We start from the raw sequence: 20,411 nt of genomic DNA on the forward strand, positions 1-20,411 counted from the left end.
CAACTCTTATTCAGACATCAACGCACAGGCAGTTCTTCAAAGTAGCTTTGCTTTCTATTTCCACCACCTACTCTATTGTACTGGAGCACATCGTGTTCCCATTATAAAACTATACAGTCTCAACCGAGAGCCCCTCCTCCCGCTTGATGCCAGACTTCAGGAACCAAGGGGATAATATAAACTGGTTTATAATTTGAATTTATAGCAACATTTATTAAAAAATGAAGTTTAAACAGGCCCTGCGGCCTGTTACACACAGAAACATTTAGACAGAGCAGACTGGAGAAGTAAGCAGTGTAGAAGCCACAGACAGCCCTCCTGAATAAATGCAGTAAAGAAATAAGTACACCTCTACCCCGATATAACACGACCCAATATAACACAAATTCGGATATAACGCGGTAAAGCAGCGCTCCGGGTGGGGCGGGGCTGCACACTCCGGTGGATCAAAGCAAGTTCGATATAACGCGGTAAGATTTTTTGGCTCCCGAGGACAGCGTTATATTGGGGTAGAGGTGTACTGTGTCACAATCTTATGATGTTCCCAAAGCCAAAGTCCACCCCAGCAAAAGCTGAAACCATGGTCCAGTGGTTAACGGCAGAGAACTGGGCATTAGTTCATCTGGGTTCTATTCCAACTCTGTGATTTAGGACTAGTCACTTAACCGCTGGGTCTCAGATGTAACCACATGCAGCATCAGAAGTTGGCATGGCCAATTCACAAATGTTGGTAAAGGGTTTTGAGCTCCTCAAAACTAAAGGTGCCATAGCACTATTACTATTACTGACGAGTTCAAGGCAGAATACAAGTCCCATTGAAAGTGCAGTTCCTCACTCTGCCAAACAGCGTCACTCTTTAACTATCTTTAGATTAACATCAGCAAGGACTTTAGAAGAGCTACAGCTTGAAGCTGAGATCTAGAAGAGAAGGTCTAGCTTCCCTGCAGAGATCCATCAATACAAAGTTGCTACATGCAGCGACAGCATTTTCAGAGCAGCAAACTGCATTCAGAAAATTGAAGTTCTGCTTTGCAAGGTTCATAGCCCAGAAGAGGTATCACAGAGTCCCCTCCCACAGTTAAACCCAAGTATACTAACAGAAGGCTAACTCTGCCAATCTGAAGCCAAGTTCAGAGAGTACATAGAATGTTGGACACAAACCCAGTCTCTCACTTTGTTACTTTATTAGATTATTATTCATAGAGTGGCTGCCCCACTGAAGACACTTTACAAAATATTTCCAAAAAAAGTTTTATTCAAAGCCACATAAAAATGACATCCCCTTCCCACAACAGAAAAATAAGTTGGTTTTATGTGCCTTAGAAAAAAGAGGTTACTTCCAAAGAGGGGAAAAAATCTGGCCCTTAAAAGGAAGAACAAGCTTCCTTTAAATGTTGCAACTGTAAAACGCATTTCACTGCTCTCCTTTTAGAGCTCAGTATTGCACTTATGTAAAGCTACAGTGCACCATACAGCAATCAAGAGGCAGCAAACGGCATCGGAAAAAAAAGAGTTCCCAATCCCAGGTTAAGAAAATGGCAACTAAGTTACAGGTTTCTAGCCACCAATAAGATTAACTAATGAGTGAATGACTGTTGATTTACAAAGAGCTGGCATATCCCATTCAAGCTGGAAGCCCCCAGAAGTTGTCCCCATCATCGCTGCTGCACAACATACAAATCAAACTCTTGCCCAAGCTAGGAGTAAGTCTAGGTCTGACTGACTCTTCGGCATGGAGTTCTGAGAAGCATCTGTCTGGAATACTGTTCATGCTTTGACATTTTCCTCCTCTCTATATTTCCAGCATAAAGATTTAAACTGGAAAAGTATCTCATGTGTAGGTATTCTAGAAAGTCCTTCCAATGATCAACATTTCGGTCTCACACACATTAAAGATGAAGGGGCGGATTCCAATCTCAGGGACACTAGTGATTTCACAGAGTTCCTCTAAATTTACAGCAGCAAGACTGAACAAGAAATGGCCCCAGGGCTACTGTAAAACATTTCTAACACTATCAGAAGGCTCAAGTCAACCCAGGTCCTTCAAAGACAACTCACCTCCTTCATTCCTACATCGACTCCCAGACAGGCAACATCACCATACAGGATGATACATCATGAAGGCACAGCTGATACTTAGGGAAAATAGACCAGTTATACTGCAGATAGAGGTAAACTAGCCATTTCGGAAAAGGTGCTTAGTAGTGAGTAAAAAAAATAAAAATAAAAAATGAGGACCGCAGGTCTCAGAACGCATGGTGCTTTGAGAGATGCTACAACCAACTATGCAGTTCTTCTATGTGCCTTTCTTTTTCCATTGACATATCAGTCAAGCCTCCACTATGTATGTCTGGCTGCCCAGGTCAGTCTGTCGGAGCTACTGTGAGTCAAGTAATAAAACAGTAATACCTTTAATTTCATAGGGAACTCAGAACAGCCAAGAGGACGCAAGTTTTCAGGAAACTTAAAGATACTTTTTAAAAATTCTAAATGGATAGGAAATGTCCCCCTCTTTGGTACAAAGGTTTTTCGAAACTTACACCTTTGAGCTGCAAAGTCTTTCAACTTCCCATGTATCTAGGATTCTACGCTAACATACGTGTCTCCTCGAGCTGGTGCTACATAGCAGAGTTAGTGAGTCTCGGGAAACCACCTGAGATGACGACAGTTGCTCTTAGGCGGAATATTTTTTAATAAGGATCCCATGATTGGAAGATACGACCTAAGCATAAAATGACAATGTGGTACATAGACCAAAGGAAGCAAAAGCTAACTGCTACCACATGCTGTTTTGTGATCAGACAGTCACACAGGGAGAGGATGCTACATATCAAGGCACCTCGTACCCTACGGCAGCTCTGTGCTCTTGTCAAAATCAGAAAACGGCTGTATCGGAAACATAAGATTCACTTGCTACTCTGCTGATTGGAACAGTATAAGGAGACTGGCCGCAGTCTAGATACCTTGGGACTTCTCAGGATTGGCAGTGCCTAGGCTTGGCTAAGGGAATCTTAACTCTTACCCCGTCGCTACTGCAAAATGCATTCGTGACAATTAATCAGAGATGTAGACCATCATGGTGCCAATCTGTGTGTGTTGGGGATGGAGAGAGAGACTGATTCACAGCATCGTGTGGACATGGGTGAAAAAAGGTAGACAGAACTTGAGGTACAACTGCCCTATCTAGTTTTGTGCAACCCCAACCCTGGGCAGGAAGCCAGGAGAATGTGAGAAAGTCGTGACAAGTCTTTGCAAGGTCTTTGCTTAAGGAGCTTAGGCACCACTTCTGGAAGAAGTCACTCTTTACAGCTACAAGCCAGCCGGAGCTGTCAATTGCATCTTCCCCTATCACCAATTTAAGAGCCAGACTGCCAGGTCTTTGCTGGTTTTAATCCTTTGAAACCAAGCTTTGCAGCAAGTAATTTGTGTTGCAAAGGTCTGGCTGGCTAATCTACATGCTCCAAAAATGCACAGCACTTTCTGAACTCCAGTTTGTGCACAGCTCTGAGGGCTGATAAACGTATTTTCTGGAAGCAGTAACCCCCCCATACAGAGGGCACATGATCACTACTGACACCTCAGTGTGTTAAACTGCAGAACTGAGTAAAACTATGAACCTCTCCCTGCTCCTCCTTTCAACCATAACCTTTCTTAGGAGGCAAGAGTTTTAGGCTGGCCTAGCAGCTTAGCTGTGATGCTTCATACTGCCCTGTGGCACAGCCAGGTGTGATTCCTAGACACCATACCCCACACAGTCCTGGGGGGTCAGCGAGTGCCACAGAGTGACTAGGAACCTGAGGGGGAGCTGTGCCATTTAACAACAACTCCCAGGGCAAACAAAGGAGAAGCAGAGACATTTCAGCGGGGGAGCCCAGCTAGTCCCCCAGGGTTTAAATTGGGAGGAAAAACTGCTGAACCCCGTTCGAGCAACCAGGGGAGATGGAGACCACAGTACAACACAGGCAACTCTGCTTTGCATTTTGTAAGAAAACCATCTGAACGCTTGTAGGCCTCACGGATCCAGGAGGCCAGGGTAGCATCACACAATGCTAATGCTGACAAACTGCACCCAACCACTGCCCTGGTAACAAAGAGGGGAAGGAGGTAGCCACAAAGAATAGGGATGTTTAAATAACCACTTTGAACAGTGTTTGAGAGCCCCTAACACCTCATGTCCACAGCATTTATTGCTCCGATCTAGGATTTGACATAGCATGGGCACCAGGTTCATCCACGGGATAAAGAGTTCAGCAGACAGCATGAGTAGGATCACGGGCACAGCCCTGCCAGCTCTCCTGGCTGGGAGTGTCACTGCAGCTCTTCTGGCAATGTGAGCCAGCCCCAGGAAATGCCACCTCTGCTCAGAATCAAGCTGATCTCCCAGTGTCAGACAGAAGTGGCAGGAGGCCATTTCTCTCAGGCAGAGCAGAGGGACAGAAGGGCACTGCCCTGAGGGAGGTTGGCGTGTCAGTGAGAGGGTCCCAGCAGTCCTGAGTTGCTTGTCCACAGCTAATCAAGGTAGAGCGAGTGCCAGCTAGCTTGCTGGCCCGCCCGGATCCAGGCGTTATGAGCACTCTGCAGAGCTGAAGGGAACGAACTTGACAGGTTTGTTTGGGGACGCTGGGGTCTGACCATCTGCCTCCTCGCTCAGTTTGAAGAACATCTCCTGCTCCCACTTCTTCTGGTTCAGCTCGTCCTCCAGAGCCTTAACGCAAAAACGAACAAACAAGAGATTTGTATTTTCAGTCATGCTGTCACTGTATTGACACAGCCCCTACCAGCCAACCAGGCTTCAGCGGCCTGCGTGCAGGGAATGTTACCTTCTTCCGTGGCCTCAGCATATCCCGCCAGTCCTTCAGGTGCTGGTTGTGGTTTTCATCCAGGGCCTTCAGCTTCTGGGTCTCATGTTCCACCAAGAGGTGACACTTCTCATTCTAAATAAAACAGCCAGAAGAAGGTATAAGGAGTCTATGGATGGACTGTATCAAGCAGACACCAGAACCATCCCCTCCCTACATGCCCCAGATGAAATGGAGACCCCTCTCCACCCATGCTCATCCGATGGTTTTACACCACTTCTGCTGAACCTTAGGCAGCTCAAAGCTCTGAACTATGATCACGTGTTTAAGGGAACCCTCTAATAGGAACAGATGGGAGATTGCACCTTTAGTCAAACTTAACTGCCAGTTCCCACAGCCATATTTCTCACAGCAGCCAGGACTCCTCCTCCGTACAGGTAATGCTAGTGGAAGGATGCTCTCCTCTCCCCCCCCACCCTATACATCTGATTGCATACGTGCAGCGCTGCCTCAGTGTGACGTTACCTGCAGTTGCTGCAGTTCGTTCGCATTGCTCTCACACTGGGCACTCATTTCCTTCATCTGGAACTCATGTTTCTGCTGCTGCTGCTGCCGCTCTGCCTTTTGCCGCTTTTCTTCCTGCTGAGCAAACTGGAACAGAAAGCAGCCCCCCCAATACCCTCAGTCACCCAAGAGCAGAGGCTGGCTAAGAAGTTAATGAGCTGACACCATCAAAGGAATAAAGCGCCAAGGTGGGGGACACCTAAATGCTCAGTTTAACTGTGACATCCATATATAACCCATTCAAAACAACCTGGCTCAAAACTCAGCCCCAATTCCACAGAGTCAGGCAAGAGCCAGTGATCAAAACAGATGCCCTTTTAATTGAACAACGTTAAAATAAACATATTATGGATCTAAATATAGTGGTTGCTGGCACTCTCCTAGGCTGCCCCAGAACATCCTAGACCCATGTGGACATATAGTACCCACATGCAGGTATTTTCATGCGAACGAGAGCTCATCCTAGAAGTGATCCACTTCATTGTTAAGCTGCTGGGCCTGCAGCAGGCCTGTTATGCTGCTGTTATTCTACTGAAAATCCTCTGAGCGTTTGGACGAGCTGGGGGCATTCAGCAGCAACCCCAGATCTGAGGAGCAGTTTTCACCTCAGGCTCCTAACACTAATGAATGTGGTCAATTAATTTTAACAGGAGAAATAGTTTCCCTTACCCCTTATAACGGGACCTGCAGTGACATGGCTGGGTTCTGGGGGTTTAGGAGCACATGTCCCACTGACTTGTTCTAAGTCACGCCCACCCACTGCCACAACCACCATCCCTCTTTCCCCATTCCCTTCACTTTTGGGCACGCAGTTCAAAGAGTGGGAATGACCACTCCTTGCAGACCCACCAGGGGCAGGTTCCAGGCAGTGGCTCACTGCCTTGCTGGGCGGCAGAAGGGGTCAAGGTCACCTTTGGAAATCCCTCCCCGAGTGCAGGACTCTGCACTACTTTGATACAGGCTTTCATGGGTTACCGGAGGACCGACAAGTTATACCACTGCTTTCCTCCCACAGGGCACATCAATGCTGCCCTTAGTTTCCCAGGGTGCACTACTGTTGAAAGATGGCTGGCATTTCCCTCTAGCACTATGTCGCCTGCAAAGCAGTGCAGTGCTCCACCCCTCGGCCATGGGGGAAAGTCTCCAGAGCCCATGTGTTCTGCAGCATTACCACATGGCTCAGTGAGCCTGACCTGTTTTATCTTCTCCCTCTGTTCTGACATGCTCCCGCTGGAGTTTATGTGGAGGCTCTTCTTGTACATAGCCATGCGGGTCTTCCCTTCGCTCCTCTGGATTTTGGGGAGACGACCTTTCTCCTGCTGCTGCCGAATCCTCAGTTGTTCTATCATTCGCTGGTTATAACGTTGCATTTGCTCTCGCTCCTAGAACAGCAAAGCAAGGAAAGAAAGCAAGGTCAGCAGAGAGAAAAGGCAAGTCAGGCCGATGGAGAGCAGGAGGGTGGTTACTGTGCTAGGGAACGGTGGAAAACACCACAGCATTGGTGACTAGAACAAAAGCTCCTCTCTAGGGCTGTAGGAAAACAACGTGTCAAACAGGCCACAGGAAAAGCGGGGGATGGAGGTTAAGATGAAGAAAAATGGCAGCCCACAACAGGGACTCAGACCTGTCTGAGCTTCCATGTGCTCCCTTCTGAGTCCATGACATGGCCTGATGGGCAAGGATTCCCCATGCTCCAGGTGGGAATGGGGCCCTTCCCATCACAAAGGGAGAAATGAAGACACAACTGATCATGGGCAAGATGCAAAGAGCCAGAATCTGAGCAGATAGCTCCCCAGGTAATTTGTATCATGGCAACATTCCAGGAGCAGAAACACGGGTGCAGTGCTAGCCTTGTCCCTCAAGGGTGGGAGTTGGGATCTTCTCCACAGAACAGCTAGAATCTTCATTCGGCAAGCCTGGCCACAGGCATCTTACTGAAGGATTTCAAGTGAGTCAGGTTAACTACAAAGCCCTGCTGCTTTCATGCAACTATTTCATACCTTCAATTCCCCTGCCATCCTGTAAACCAGCAACACATCAGAGACTTTCTGGAAATAGCTCATTGTCTAAGATCTCTAAGCACATGCCTCTCTCCTTGAGACAACACTCACACAGCACAGGGAAGGGATCCCAAATATTAGCAACAAAACAGGCTGATATTCACTCCTTGTCCTGCTACACGCCCACCCACCTGCGACAACCACCATCCCTCTTTCCCCATTCCCTTCGCTTTCAGGGGCATGCAGTTCAAAGAGTGGGAATGACAACTCCTTGCAGACCCACCAGGGGCAGGTTCCAGGCAGCGGCTCACTGCCTTGCTGGGCGGCAGAAGGGGTCAAGGTCACAAAGGGCTGAACTCTCTTACCTTGTCATGCTTTCGGACCAGCTCGTGTCTCTGGAGGAAATACTGGTCCTTCAATTGCTGCTTGATAAGCTGGTGTTTCTCCTGTAGGTGGTGCTCTTCTAGCTCCCAGATGGAGGCTTCTCGGTCTAAGGAAGAAGAGACAAATTAACACACACTCACTCTTCTCCTGAGCTCTAGTGATCCCATTACTCGGGAGCAGTAAAGCAGATGAAGGGGCAATCATACACCTTCTCCTGTTTTCCAAGAGGCCCTGGTTGCAAGCCATATCTGTGAATTGTCTCTTGTAATTATGAGGCCTAATTGGTTCGTATTTGTAAAGCGCTTTGGAGATTAAACCGCTAAGTATTATTATTATTAAACATTCAGGCAGGATCTGGCAAGGCTGTTTATTGCTAAATCCTCCTGACAGCTTGCAGCAATGTCAGCATCTGTTGTGTAGGAAGAGCCAACATTGGATAAACCCATCACTACAGCGTTTGTTTTCTCCCTCCTCACTCTATCCCACTCACCTCTCATGAGCTGTTGCTTTTTGTTCAGGCACTCACGCTCCTTGTCGCAGATCTCCTTCCTGTTCTGCATAGTAATATTATTCATGGCCAGCTCCAGATCCTCTTTCTGTTTGGCTACAAACTCTCGTTCCTGGGGGGAGATGCCAGTACAGTGAGCTGTTTTCCAGCTGTAACGTTACGTGCACCTTCGGTATTTTAAACCCTGTGGCACTTGGAGGTAAGAAGCCAAGTCTCCAGGTGCCCCTCTCCAGGTGCCCCTCTCCTGCATCCCCCCTGCTCTTCGGTGTGGGGCTAATCCTTTCTTGGGCTTACCAAGACTTGCTTCTTCTGCACAAATTCCTCTGTCTTCACCTTCATGCTCTCCTTGCGCACATACCGGGGAAGCTTCTCAACTTCGGTCTTGACCTTTGAGAGAGGAGAAGAGACTTCTCAGCAGGTAACTTAGGCTGAAGCTCCACCTCAGGAGCTGGGCTACAGGAACAATCCTAGGGCATAAGAGAAAAGCAGAAGCCTCCCACTGAAGACAGCTACTGCTGCCTCTCACCTCCCTGCCCCCAAGATATCACCTGGGTAAGGATGCCGCAATCCACTCCTGGAAGGAAAGCTCTCCGTAACAGCTAGCACAAACCAGTTCTTCCCCATCCCTTTCCTATTTTTACCTCCTTCTTCTTCTGCTTAAGCTGCTCCTGGAATTTGTTGTAGTCTCGTTCCTGCTCAGCACGGATGCGCTTTGCCTCTTCCCGCCGGCGTAACGAGTGATCTTGTTCCATCTTCTCGATCTGCTGCTTCTGTTGACGTTCTAGGTTCTCCAGCTCAGTGTCGTAGAATTTCTTTTTTGCCTATATTTTGGGGTTGGGGGAGGGGGGAGGAAAGAGAACGAAGTTCAGACTAAACCTTTTCTGGGCTATATTTTCTCAAATCAAAAAATAGTGAGCACTGAAGGAGTTGAGCCTCTTTTTATAAGTGGACGCAAGAAGTTTATGAAAACGAGATACTAATTGTATTGGGCAGAGCCAAGCCTGGGGTGGGCAGGCATTGTGCAAATGTCTCCCCCACCCCCCACCCCCAGTTCTGCCAATGCACCTCAATCTTGGGCATGTCTACACTTACCTCCGGAGCGATCGATCCAACGGGAGGGGTGGGGGTGGGGGTGTCAATTTATTGTGTCTAGTGAAGACGCGATAAATCGACCGCCAAGCGCTCTCCCGTCAACTCCAGTACTCCACCGGAGCGAGAAACGTAGGCGGAGACGATTGGGGAGCGCCAGCAGTCGACCTACTGCAGTGAAGACACTGCGGTAAGTAGATCTAAGTAAGTCGACTTCAGCTACGTTATTCACGTAGCTGAAATTGTGTAACTTAGATAGATTCTCGCCCCCCCCCCCCAGTGTAGACCAGGGCTTGAGCAGCAGAACCCCCCTTATTCCATCTCTGGGCTTGGCCAGCTCAGCAGGTGAACTTCATTCCTGACGTGCAATATACTTCTGGTAGCGACATCCTGGGCAGAGACTGGTGCTGGGAGGAGCCCAAATGTAAGATTTCTTGCTCAACATCCCTGGGTATGCAAACCACTGAAGGACATTGCCTTCTGCAACATTTCACCAACATATCTGTCTTCTCTCTACTCTTGAGTCGCACCAGCATCATACCACCGTCAGCAGGAACATGGGCCCTTGTGGGATGTGGTTTGATTGCTAAGTGCCTCAGGAGAACTGTAGAGGGAGCACATCATTGTTCCTTAATGTGTCACACCATGATGTTGGCAAAAATCTTAGTGAGCAGGTACTTCTTTTTAAGGAGGGATTCAACTGGACAGCATGTCAAACAGGTCAAGAGAGACTCTAAATATTTAGGGAAACGTGAAATGCGTATAGTCTCTTGGCCTCCAAGCAGACCTGGTGGTTACTGACAGGACGCAGGATACACTTATCTGCTGGCTCCTGAAAGTTTTTTTTTTTTTTTTTTTTTTTTTTTTAATATAAAAACCTGACTTGGCTATGAAAAAACATCCATTTACTTCAACACATGCTGACGTCTCTCCCTCGAGCAGGCGCAGCTGGGTGCACAGCCTGTAAATCACTACAGCACAATTCACCTGCATTCAGTGCATAGGACCCAAAGTCTCACCTATGGGCTCGGCTCTGACACCACCAGAATATGGGGACAAGAGCTGGCCCAGCACCTCCCCTTTGCTATTGGATAGGGTGGGTATAAAGGAAGTTCTGGCCCACAGCAATGGGTTCTGGCAAACCAGCGTAGGGCTGCTGGCTCCCATAGGGTTTCCTTGATTGTTGTGCCCTCTCTGAGTGATGCATTCCAACAGCACAGTGAATCCAGCCAGCATCGCTTTAGAAGAGTGAGCAAGGGTTTAGGATTAGTTTTTAACGGCTTGTGTAACAATAGGCATTGAATATCTCTGCTGACCAGCCTAGAGTACACGGCATCTCTCGCTCTGTATCTGCAGGACAGTTGCAAAGGAGCAGTCAACCCAGCTAGGACATTTAGGTTCACCTTCCCCTTCTCACCTACCGTCATTTCTTGTTCAAAGCGCCTCAGCATTTGTTCCAGCTGCAGGTGGTGTTTGTTGTTCAGTTGGGTCTGGTTCCGGTGTTCCTCTTTCTGAAGCAGGCGCAACTCCCGCAACTCCTGGCGCCTAAAAGGGTTAAAAAAACCACGAGTAAAATTCCAAGCTTGGTGCCTTCCCCATGCAGGCACAATTTGTAAGTGAAATAACATGGGAGCAGAAATAGCATTTTCAATTAATATTCAACCACAGTGCAAAACCAACCAACCACACAGGCAACCCCCTAATGATCAGGAAAGGGTTACTGCTTTGAACTCAGGGAGTGAGGTAAATGCAGACTCATTGATTTGCATCCAGGCTCCATGGCACCAGTTCTCTGTCTATAGGAAGGCAGGATGTTAGCGATATTAACAAGGGCAAGAGGGTCAAATCTTAAAGGCAAGATCTATTAGCCAGCAGAATAGCAGTGGAAGCCCCATTGCTTGGGACAGTTAAAACTTGTCTAGAGAAACCCCTTGAAGATATACTTGTAGGAAAGAAGCCTCTCCTACACAGCAGGGTAAAACTGGTCTATTACGTCCCATCCAGTCTACCTTTATAGTAGTCTTTGCAATACAATTCAGCCTGTTAGGGCTGCCCTGCCCATCCTGTAAGTTCAGGAGTGAGGGCAGTCCATGACACAGATGGTGGGAAGGGTAGTTTTCCCATGTGAACCAAGGAGATGTTACACCTCAGATCTGATCTAGTCATCTGCCTTTCACTGAAGCATCTATTAGGGAGTCCTAGCCTGGTCTGAGTGTCATATCCATGCCCATTTGCCAGGTTTACAGGCTGGCTCAGCTGGAAATTGCTGATGTCCTGGTGGGGGTGGGGGGAGAAAGAGTCACAGTTTTTAAGTGAAATTCCCAGTGTGACCTTCGCTCCAGTGCATTAGCGTTAGGCTCTTCAGCACACCACACACAGTCTAGGAATCCTGCTGGGAAAACCACTTTAGAGCAATTTCCCTTATCCAAAACGCACTCACCCCATTAAATCAATTTGCCCAACAAGATCTGCTCCTCTCCACTCCAGCCTTAAAAATCAATATCTTGGCACGTTCCAACAAGCAGTAGGAAAACAACCCAGATATGAAACTTGCAAGTGGGAAAAGATATGCAAAGAAAATGCACTAAACCTGCTGGGCAAACCCTGTGAAATGGCAGCTTTCTCTGAACGCACTTTTGTGCGGTGACGTGTGAGTTTTCAACCCCTCCTCTGTCCCACTTGCCCCCCCCCCCACACCCAGTAGTGTAGGTAGAGCAGGCCAGTTATGAAAACAGAGGCCCAATTTTCAGTTACTTCTTCCCAGTACTTGGGCAGGAAGAAGAGGGTGCAAGAGTGGCTTTAAGCCATCTTTACATTCCCTGTATTCTAGGGCCACTTGGCACCTGCCTGGCCCTCAGTGCAAGTTGGAGCAGCCTCAGGACTGCTCCAACTTAAGAGTAAATTTCCCATGGCACTTGGGAAACAGACTAGCTGAAGAGTAATGTACCTTATGGGAGCACATTTCACTGTCACCACTAATCATAATGAAGCCAGAAACTGCCCTCTCTCCCCTCCACTAGAATCCTAGAGGCTTGAAGGCTACAAAAATGTAATGGAATCAAAGCTTTCGAGGGCCTGAACATGTCGAATACTAAAATTCCTCTTAGTTCTTCTGTTAATAAAAGTCTATCCGAGCAAATACAAAAGCCAACAAACAAAAGCATCTTGAGAAGTTCTATTAGTTTATTTTAGTTGAGTTGATGTGTCACACTGATGGCTCTGGAAATGGAAGTAAGTTTATCCACAACAGGCTTAGCCAAGACAGAGGCAGTGCAAGCTTCTCCCACAGAATGCCACTGGTAAGCCTCAGCAGTGAATGCATGGCCCATAAGTGAAAGTGTACCTCAATGTCCACTGTCAATGTCCAATCCTTAGCCTCTACTGGGACTGCCAACAAGGGAGCCAGTGAGGTGGTTTGTACGTTGTGGACAGCTGCCCATTGTGAGCTGGACTGTTCCCATTAACATTTCGCTACCATGTGGCGAATTGAGGTCACTACTGGGTATGTGCTCAGGTGAAAGGCTCTGTGTCCCATCGCTAGTCCTGGGAGCCAGCCAAGCCAACCCTCCCAAATTCCCAGTGACCAACTTCCAACTTGCCTGAGGAATCTCATCTCTTCATCTTTCTTCTCATCCTCGCTGATGATCTTGGAGGTGGTGATACTCACTTCCACTCCATCCACCACAAACTTCCGGGTCCGTTTCAGTGTCTTGTTGTGTATCCTGGAATCCTAACATGCAGTAGGAGAGAAGGGAAAAAAACAAGAGGTCATGAAATGAAATTCTAGGTTACTGTTTAATAAACACTATGAGCTGAAGCTGTGCCAGTGGCCTGTATGACAGCCAAGCACTAAGACCAGAGATCTCAAAATAATTCCATTAGCATTTTTAATAAAAGAAACATCAGCCTCCCAACAGAATAAACAGAACTCATTCAAAACTAAGCACACAGCTTTGCCTCATTCATCCTGCAAATCCACACTGTGCTCTCATTTATTGTTAAAATGAAATATTGGTATCACATTAGGACAGTCAGCATCCTCGGTACAAAAGCATTACTTAAAAGAAAAACAGAAGCAATCCAACGATTGTCGAACTCTCTCCTCCATACCTAGCCATATAGATGGCTGACGTCAGGGTCCCTCTTGTTCATATCATGAGACTAAGGCCTGGTCTACACTAGGACTTTAATTCGGATTTAGCTGCCTTAATCCGAATTAACCCTTCACCCGTCCACACTACAGAGCCAGTTAATTCGAATTAAAGGGCCCTTTAAATCTATTTCTGTACTCCACCTCGACAAACGGAGTAGAGCCTAAATCGATTTTGTTAATTCGAATTAGGGTTAGTGTGGACGCACACCACCGAATTACTGTGTTTAAGTTAATGGGGTAGTGTGGCCGCACACCACCGAATTAATGTGGTTTAAAACCGAATTAAGGTGCTTAGTGTGGCCGCGCACAATCGAATTTATACAACCTGTTTCCCAAATTCGAATTATCTAAATTCGGATTAATCCTGTAGTGTAGACATACCCTAAGGTGCAAACTTTTAGCAGTGAGATTCCTCAGGCAAGTTGGACTGACAAGTTAGACTGGCACCCCTGTTGCCAGTCCCAGTAGAGGCTAAGGATTGGAACAATTTACCAAGGGTTGTGGTGGATTCTCCAGCACTCAGAATTTTTAAATCAAGATTGGATGGTTTTCTGGAAGATCTGCTCTAGGAATTATTTTTGGGACGTTCTCTGGCCTGTGTTATACATGAGGTCAAACTAGATGATCACAGTAGTCCTCAGAATCTATGAATCCACAGACACGACATTTGTCACCTTTCCCTTTTTAAGCAAGTCACAGCTTGTTGAAGATGCCGGGGGTATGTCTACACTGCAATTAGATACCCGCAACTGACTGACTTCTGAGGCTCAGACTGCAGAGCTGTTTAATTGCGGCGTAGACATTTTGGCTTGGGCTGCAGCCCAAGCTCTGGGACCTTCCCACCTTGCAGGGTCCTAGAGCCCAGGCCCGAATGTCTACACCACAATTAAACAGCCCCTCAGCCCGAGCCTGCTGGCATCGGCTAGCTGCGGGTTTTTAACTACGGTACAGACATACCCTGAGCCACTGCGGCTCCCACTAAACGCAACAGGAGCTGTGAACGCTCAGCACCTTCAAAAGTCAGGACATAAATTCCTAACTGGTGCATTTAGAAGGATATCCAGCTTTGTCCGCTGGATCAGAATTTGGGTCCCTATATTGCTAGAGATTTATACTTTGCTAATCACCAGCAGCTCTGAGCTCCGTACAGGGAAGAAGCAGACTAGCAAATCTTTGGCTTATTTTCACTAGTACAGGTAGAGACAAGTGTTTTCGCTCTCTCGTTCAGTGGTGCAGTAGGCTGCAGTTGCCATCTGTTCTTACAGAGGATCTGAATACAGTTAAGCTGGAGGATAAGGCCAAGTGACTGGATTTCTTTGTCATGAATGTGGGAAGGAAATGACAAACCATGTGGCATTTTGGAAGGTGGCCATAGGGGTGGAAGGAACAGCAGGAGGGGAAGGCTAGAGTGAGTCAATTCTTTTACCTTCCCCAGCAATAATGACGACGTTAGGGGAAAAAAGGTTGCAAGAGCTTCCAGTGAGCCCGAGAAGCCCAGAGTTTACTGGGCCCAGGAAGAGCTTGTTGCTCAATTCAGCAACGAAAGGAACAGTCAAAGGACTTGTTTATACGAGGGAGTTGTGTCAGGATAACTTAAATCTGTTTTCAAACCAATACATGGGTGCAAAAGGCTGCGTGGATATTCTTGTCTAAGACTAGGTTCATTTGGTTTAAGTCAGTAAGCAAACTACTTAAGCTCAAAATCAAAAGAAGGCACCCGTAGCCTAAATTACAGCCAAATAGCTATGTTAAGAGAACATGATGGTTGCAAAGCTAAACATTCAGAAGTTAGGAAATGTCAGAATTAAGGTTGCCCATGCTACCTTAATTTAGTCCATTTCTGCATACGTATTATGCTAGTGTCTTTAGTTACATGTTCACACACTATTTCTCCTGCTTCATTCAGTGCACAGAATGCACAGTGCTCAATTACTGAGCAGTTATTCAATATCTCAGTGTGGCCTCATGTCTTACTACCTGCACAGCATTCAAACTCCTGCTCTAAGACAGAATTATTAATTTCCTCAAGGGCATTTCTATGGTGCTTGGCACTATAGTACCTGAGTGCTTTCCAAAGATTAGGGAGTTTATTTTCACAATACTCCAGAGAGGCAGTGTGGCCTAGTGGATAGAACACTGAACTGGAACTCAAGACCTGGGTACTAGTCTAGACTCTGCCCCTGGCTTGCTGGATGACCTTGAGCAAGTCACTTTACCTCTCTGTGCTTCAATTTCCCCACCTGTAAAAAGGAAATAATGATACTGACCTACTGTGTAAAGCTCTGAGATCTACTGATGAAAAGTGCTCTACAAGTACTAAATATCATCATCATTCCATTCTACAGATGGAGAACTGAGACAGAAATTAAGATCACGTGTTCACTAATTTTAGATGCCCATCGTGAGACGCTTGGGCCTGATTTTTCAGTGTACTTAGCATGATAGAGCTCTTTATAAGTTCAGAGCACTGCTCCCATTGACTTCATTTGCAGCTGAGTAACACGCTGGGCACTCCGAAAATGAGGAACACAGTTAGTGGCACCTGTGAAAAGTCCGGTTTAACTAACTTGCACAATATTACATAGGAACTGTGCACTAGGGGCCGAATCCAATTCTGCAGATATTTACTGACAGCAGAGGAATGTTGAGACACAGGAATCTCAGGTTCCGTACTAGCTTCTGAAGGGGAGTGTACCCCCTAGTGGTCACAGAACTTTCTGTCCCTATTTCCTCCAGCCTGTGTCCTCATCCCAGTCTCCCCTCCACAATCTCCAGGCTCCTTGTCCTAGTCTCCTTGCCCAGCCAGTCCCAGCCCCACCCTCCTGGTCCCTAATCTCATTATCAGAAACAACTGAACCATTTTTGCTGAGGTTTCCAAAAAGATTCAACCCAAGGCAGACATCCAGCATGGAAAATTTCAGCCAAAATGGTTTTTGTTTGGCAAAGAGTTATAAGCAACTAAAACCAAGGTCTTATAATGGAAAGTGTTGGGCAACCTTGACTTTAGGTGTCTCTACAGCTCAGACTAGAATAAGGGCATCCACACACAGACAATTGCACAGGGTTAGTGATATTGGTTTAAATTCACACCCTACATTATTTCAGTGCAACTTTCCACATACACAAGCCCTTAGTCCTGTATGATTCAGTGCAATGCACATGGGGCTCCATCTAGCAACATCTGTAAGTTTTGAGATTCCATCTGGAGGACGACAAGCAGGCAAAGAAGATCCCCCCCCCCCATGTCCTTCAGCTGCCCCTGGCATCTGGTCAGTACATGAAATAAACAGACAAGCACAGCCACTTCCCCTGAATGTAAATGGGAGCCCCCTGGAAATCCCAAAGCATGCTAGAAACATCATCTGCAGAGCACAGGCTCACTGATCCCCTCCCCACTGCCCAGCTGGGAGGAAGGGAATTCAGCACACAGACCTCAATCCAGAAGGACTGAAAAATGTGAATGGGGGGCTCAGCACCTCTCAGAATCAAGGCACAGAGAAGCAGTTCGTGCCTGAGCTTTGCTTTCACATGAGAACTTTTAAAAGAGCCACTAAAAGCCACACTTGCAATTGGTTGCATACTAGGGCAAAAATGAAATGTTCTACACAAGTTTGTAGCAAAATGCCCTTGCCCAGTAAGATCTAGACGCCAATGGGGAATTCTGCCGTTACAAGCAATGGTCTAGGAGATCCCATCAAAGGGCTGGGAACTAGGAATGCTGGAGCCCTAACTTTGGCTCAGACATGGATCCCCCTTTCTGGAGTTGGGCAAGTCACTTCACCTTAAGTATATGAGGGGTGGGATTTTACAGATGGGGACAATGATGCCGCCCCACTTCATGGGAGTATGGCAAGAATTAATGTTCACGCAGTGCTTTGAATGGGTCATAGGCTGCATCATGTATAGCTAGCGGGCTGGGGGAAAAGCAGTACAAGACTTCAGATTAGATTCATTCACTAAATTGGTGCCAGAATCCCAAATGCGGGGTATGAAAGATAGAAATCAACCTACTGTCCCGTGGACCTTTCCGACAGTGTTACTGCTTCCCAGCGAGTACAGTAGGGGATCCAAAGCTCTCCACTAGAGCTAGAATGTCCTCAATTTTATTCTGAGGGTGCTATCAGTACAGTTAGAGTCACATCTAGCTAAAACGCAACAGCATCTCTATTCACTTATTGCTCCCTACAATCCTCCTCTCCCCCCCCGTCAGGGAGAACGATTAACACATGTGATACGTTCTTGGCTGGCCTCTGGAAGTGGATCATTTATCACAGGGAGACTGAAGAGAAGGGATGAGACTTCTATACACAAGAGCCCCCACTAGCAGAACTGTGGACTCCAGGGGGAAGTGCCAATTATTCCTCTCCCAGCAGGAGAGCAGAGCTGGAGGAGGAATTTTGTTAGGAACGCTATTTGGGCATGTTTCTACACCTGGAAACCATCACTTGCACAGACAACTGGACAAAGATCTTGTGCAATACACACATCTGTGGCTCTCTGAGTCACACTGCACCTCGCTTCTCCTTCCAGGACTCAGCAAATAGTCACTTCATTTATTTTGCCTCCTCGATCAAAGCAATACTGACCCCTCACGCTGAGCTTTGCGATCGTTCTCACTGGCCTCCCTAAAAGCCAAGACTGCTTGAAGATCTGAGTGCAAAGAACAGTTTAACTTCTGATACAAGCTAGGCCAGAGACATGGCACATTTGAGAAAATCACAAGTGATCTCCACCCAAAGCTTACACCAAATTAAGTTGTCTTTTTATCAGTGTTCAGGGGAGAGAAGTAGGCTAATCAGCACTGTACAAAGGTGCAATTTAGTTATTTTGTTTTTCAGGCTGGGACTTGTTCACAGACTCTGTTAAGTCCCCGCAAGGGAGAGGCTGGAGCAGTTATGTCAGCTTCAGGTTTCCCGCTGATTTACCAAAGACTATAATTAGGGTATGTCTTCACTACCCGCCGATCCGGCGGGTAGCAATCGGTCTATCGGGGATCGACTTACCGCGTCTCGTGAGGACGCGGTAAAATCGATCCCTGATCGCTCTGCCGTCGACTCCGGAAATCCACCTCGGCAAGAGGCGGCAGCGGTCAGCTTTCCCCCGTCCTCACCGCCAGGTAAGCCGACCTAAAATACGCAACTTCAGCTACGGTATTCACGTAGCTGAAGTTGCGTATCTTAGGTCGGAACCCCGCTGTAGCGTAGACCTAGCCTTAGTTGCAGAATGTAAAACCTTAACTAGATTTCACTGGCTTGGAATCTGCGAGTGTCAAGGAAAAGAGCATGCAACATTGAGAAAGTACATGTTTAACGGCAGTAGCGGTTAGGCTAATTCCCCGTACCACAGATTAACAATCATTACACACCATACAACCTCTGCTTCCAGGTACATTATCTGCCCTTAAACAAAGCTACTCCCCAGCCTATGGGGTTGGTACCCATTTCAAACTCTATTGCTGAAAGCTTTGGATGGAGACTGGAATTATTTTGTGGCTTGGTGTTTATTACAGTGTCACCTGCCTGGAAACTGAAACCTGGGCGCCTTGATGAGTTTTATGATTGCCTCTGCTGGGATGATAATTTGCTGATCCTTTCTGCAGTGTTCAGCAATTAAACACTAAGCAAAACCAAATCCCTGCACTATTAATCTTTACCTACCCCACTCATCACCAGGGTATCATACACTAGGGACAACTCCCTTTTTCTTCCCTGGCGAAAGATCATCACCATCCCGAGGGGGGAAAAAAACCCCAAAGTTTGCCAGGTGCATCAGGAAAGGGGGCTGTCTGGAAGGAGTCAGGGAAGTCTAACAGGGTCTCAATGCCGAGGTCTGAATATTGAGTTCCAGATTAAAATCAATTTTTAATCTTTGATGAATGCCCCCTACCTTACCTTCAGGGATAGCGATCCACTCTCCCTGTTAAGGGACAGATCAGCAGACAGAGAGATGGTGAGGTCCATGCTTTCCGAAGCAGAAGTGCTGCCAGAATCCGAATCCCTCTTGGACCTACTGCTGGCAAACTGAATAGGAGAATCCAAATTCCCATTGGCAAGTTTTTCCCCAGCAGAATTTTCCAGGTGGCTGCTCTCCGGCCAGTTCCCAATGCTTTTACGCTCTTTGTTCACTGGCTCCAGGTGCTTGCTTTGGCGGCTTCTCTCCTCCATTGGATTAACCTTGTCATCCAACAGTCCTGACTGGGGGTTGGTGATTGGCTCTTCCTGGGTGCTGGGGGCTGTTCTGCTATACTCCGTCCCGGACGACTCGGAGCTGCTGGTGGTTTTCATGGAGTTCTCGCTGCCGATCCCTTCGTCTGAGAGTCTGTTTCTCTGCCTGTCTACAGTCTTCTTGTCCGGCTCCACGGATAATTTGGGTCCATTCATCTCCAGTGGGGAGGGGGATTCTGGAGGTTTCTCTCCCTCAAAACTCAGCTGACTAACCTCGGAGGGGCCTCGCTTGTGAGTCCCAGAGGGCTGAAAGGACAAGGAAGAGAGAGATGGGACAGGCGCACACAGCATCAGATTGAAACTCAGATCACACAAGCGAGGAGACCCAACTGAGCACCCGAGCAACACAAGACTGTGGGTGCTTCTTAGTGAAAGATGCACGTCTACCACTTTCACTAATGCACTGAACTGGTATTCCTCCTGCCAACCCCCACCTCTTTATATTAACTTACATTCACAAGAGATAGAAGCCCACATGCTTTAGGACTCGGCTAGCCATTAGCTGCATGGGGCTTAGGAAGAAAGGTCTCCCCAGGGTCATTATATTGCATTATTGTTCCCCATGGGAGGTTTTAAACACTTTACCCTTGAGGCATGTGGTACTGGCCACCATCAAAGTCTGATAAGACTAGACGGACCACTGGCCTTATGCAATATGTTCATTCCTCTCTTAAACTCTCCTCCCCAGAG

At 47.2% G+C, this 20,411-nt stretch overlaps 1 protein-coding gene across 1 annotated transcript in view; it reads right to left on the reverse strand.

Annotated features, from left to right (window-relative positions):
• Positions 1-1,169: 1,169 nt before the first annotated feature.
• The window catches only part of STK10 (serine/threonine kinase 10), a 77,945-nt gene continuing 58,703 nt past the window's right edge, over positions 1,170-20,411 (reverse strand). The window contains exons 9-19 of the mRNA XM_026658058.2: positions 19,389-19,967; positions 12,944-13,074; positions 10,766-10,889; positions 8,897-9,076; positions 8,550-8,642; positions 8,238-8,367; positions 7,729-7,853; positions 6,557-6,745; positions 5,325-5,450; positions 4,821-4,934; positions 1,170-4,705 (exon numbers count right to left, since the gene is read on the reverse strand). Of these exons, the coding sequence (XP_026513843.1) occupies positions 4,565-4,705; positions 4,821-4,934; positions 5,325-5,450; positions 6,557-6,745; positions 7,729-7,853; positions 8,238-8,367; positions 8,550-8,642; positions 8,897-9,076; positions 10,766-10,889; positions 12,944-13,074; positions 19,389-19,967 (1,932 nt within the window). The 3' untranslated portion in view covers positions 1,170-4,564. The remainder of the gene's footprint in view (positions 4,706-4,820; positions 4,935-5,324; positions 5,451-6,556; positions 6,746-7,728; positions 7,854-8,237; positions 8,368-8,549; positions 8,643-8,896; positions 9,077-10,765; positions 10,890-12,943; positions 13,075-19,388; positions 19,968-20,411) is intronic.

The sequence above is a fragment of the Terrapene carolina genome, unplaced genomic scaffold (assembly GCF_002925995.2).
Source record: "Terrapene carolina triunguis isolate 2854851 unplaced genomic scaffold, T_m_triunguis-2.0 Scaffold395, whole genome shotgun sequence".
Classification (NCBI taxonomy): domain Eukaryota; kingdom Metazoa; phylum Chordata; order Testudines; family Emydidae; genus Terrapene; species Terrapene triunguis.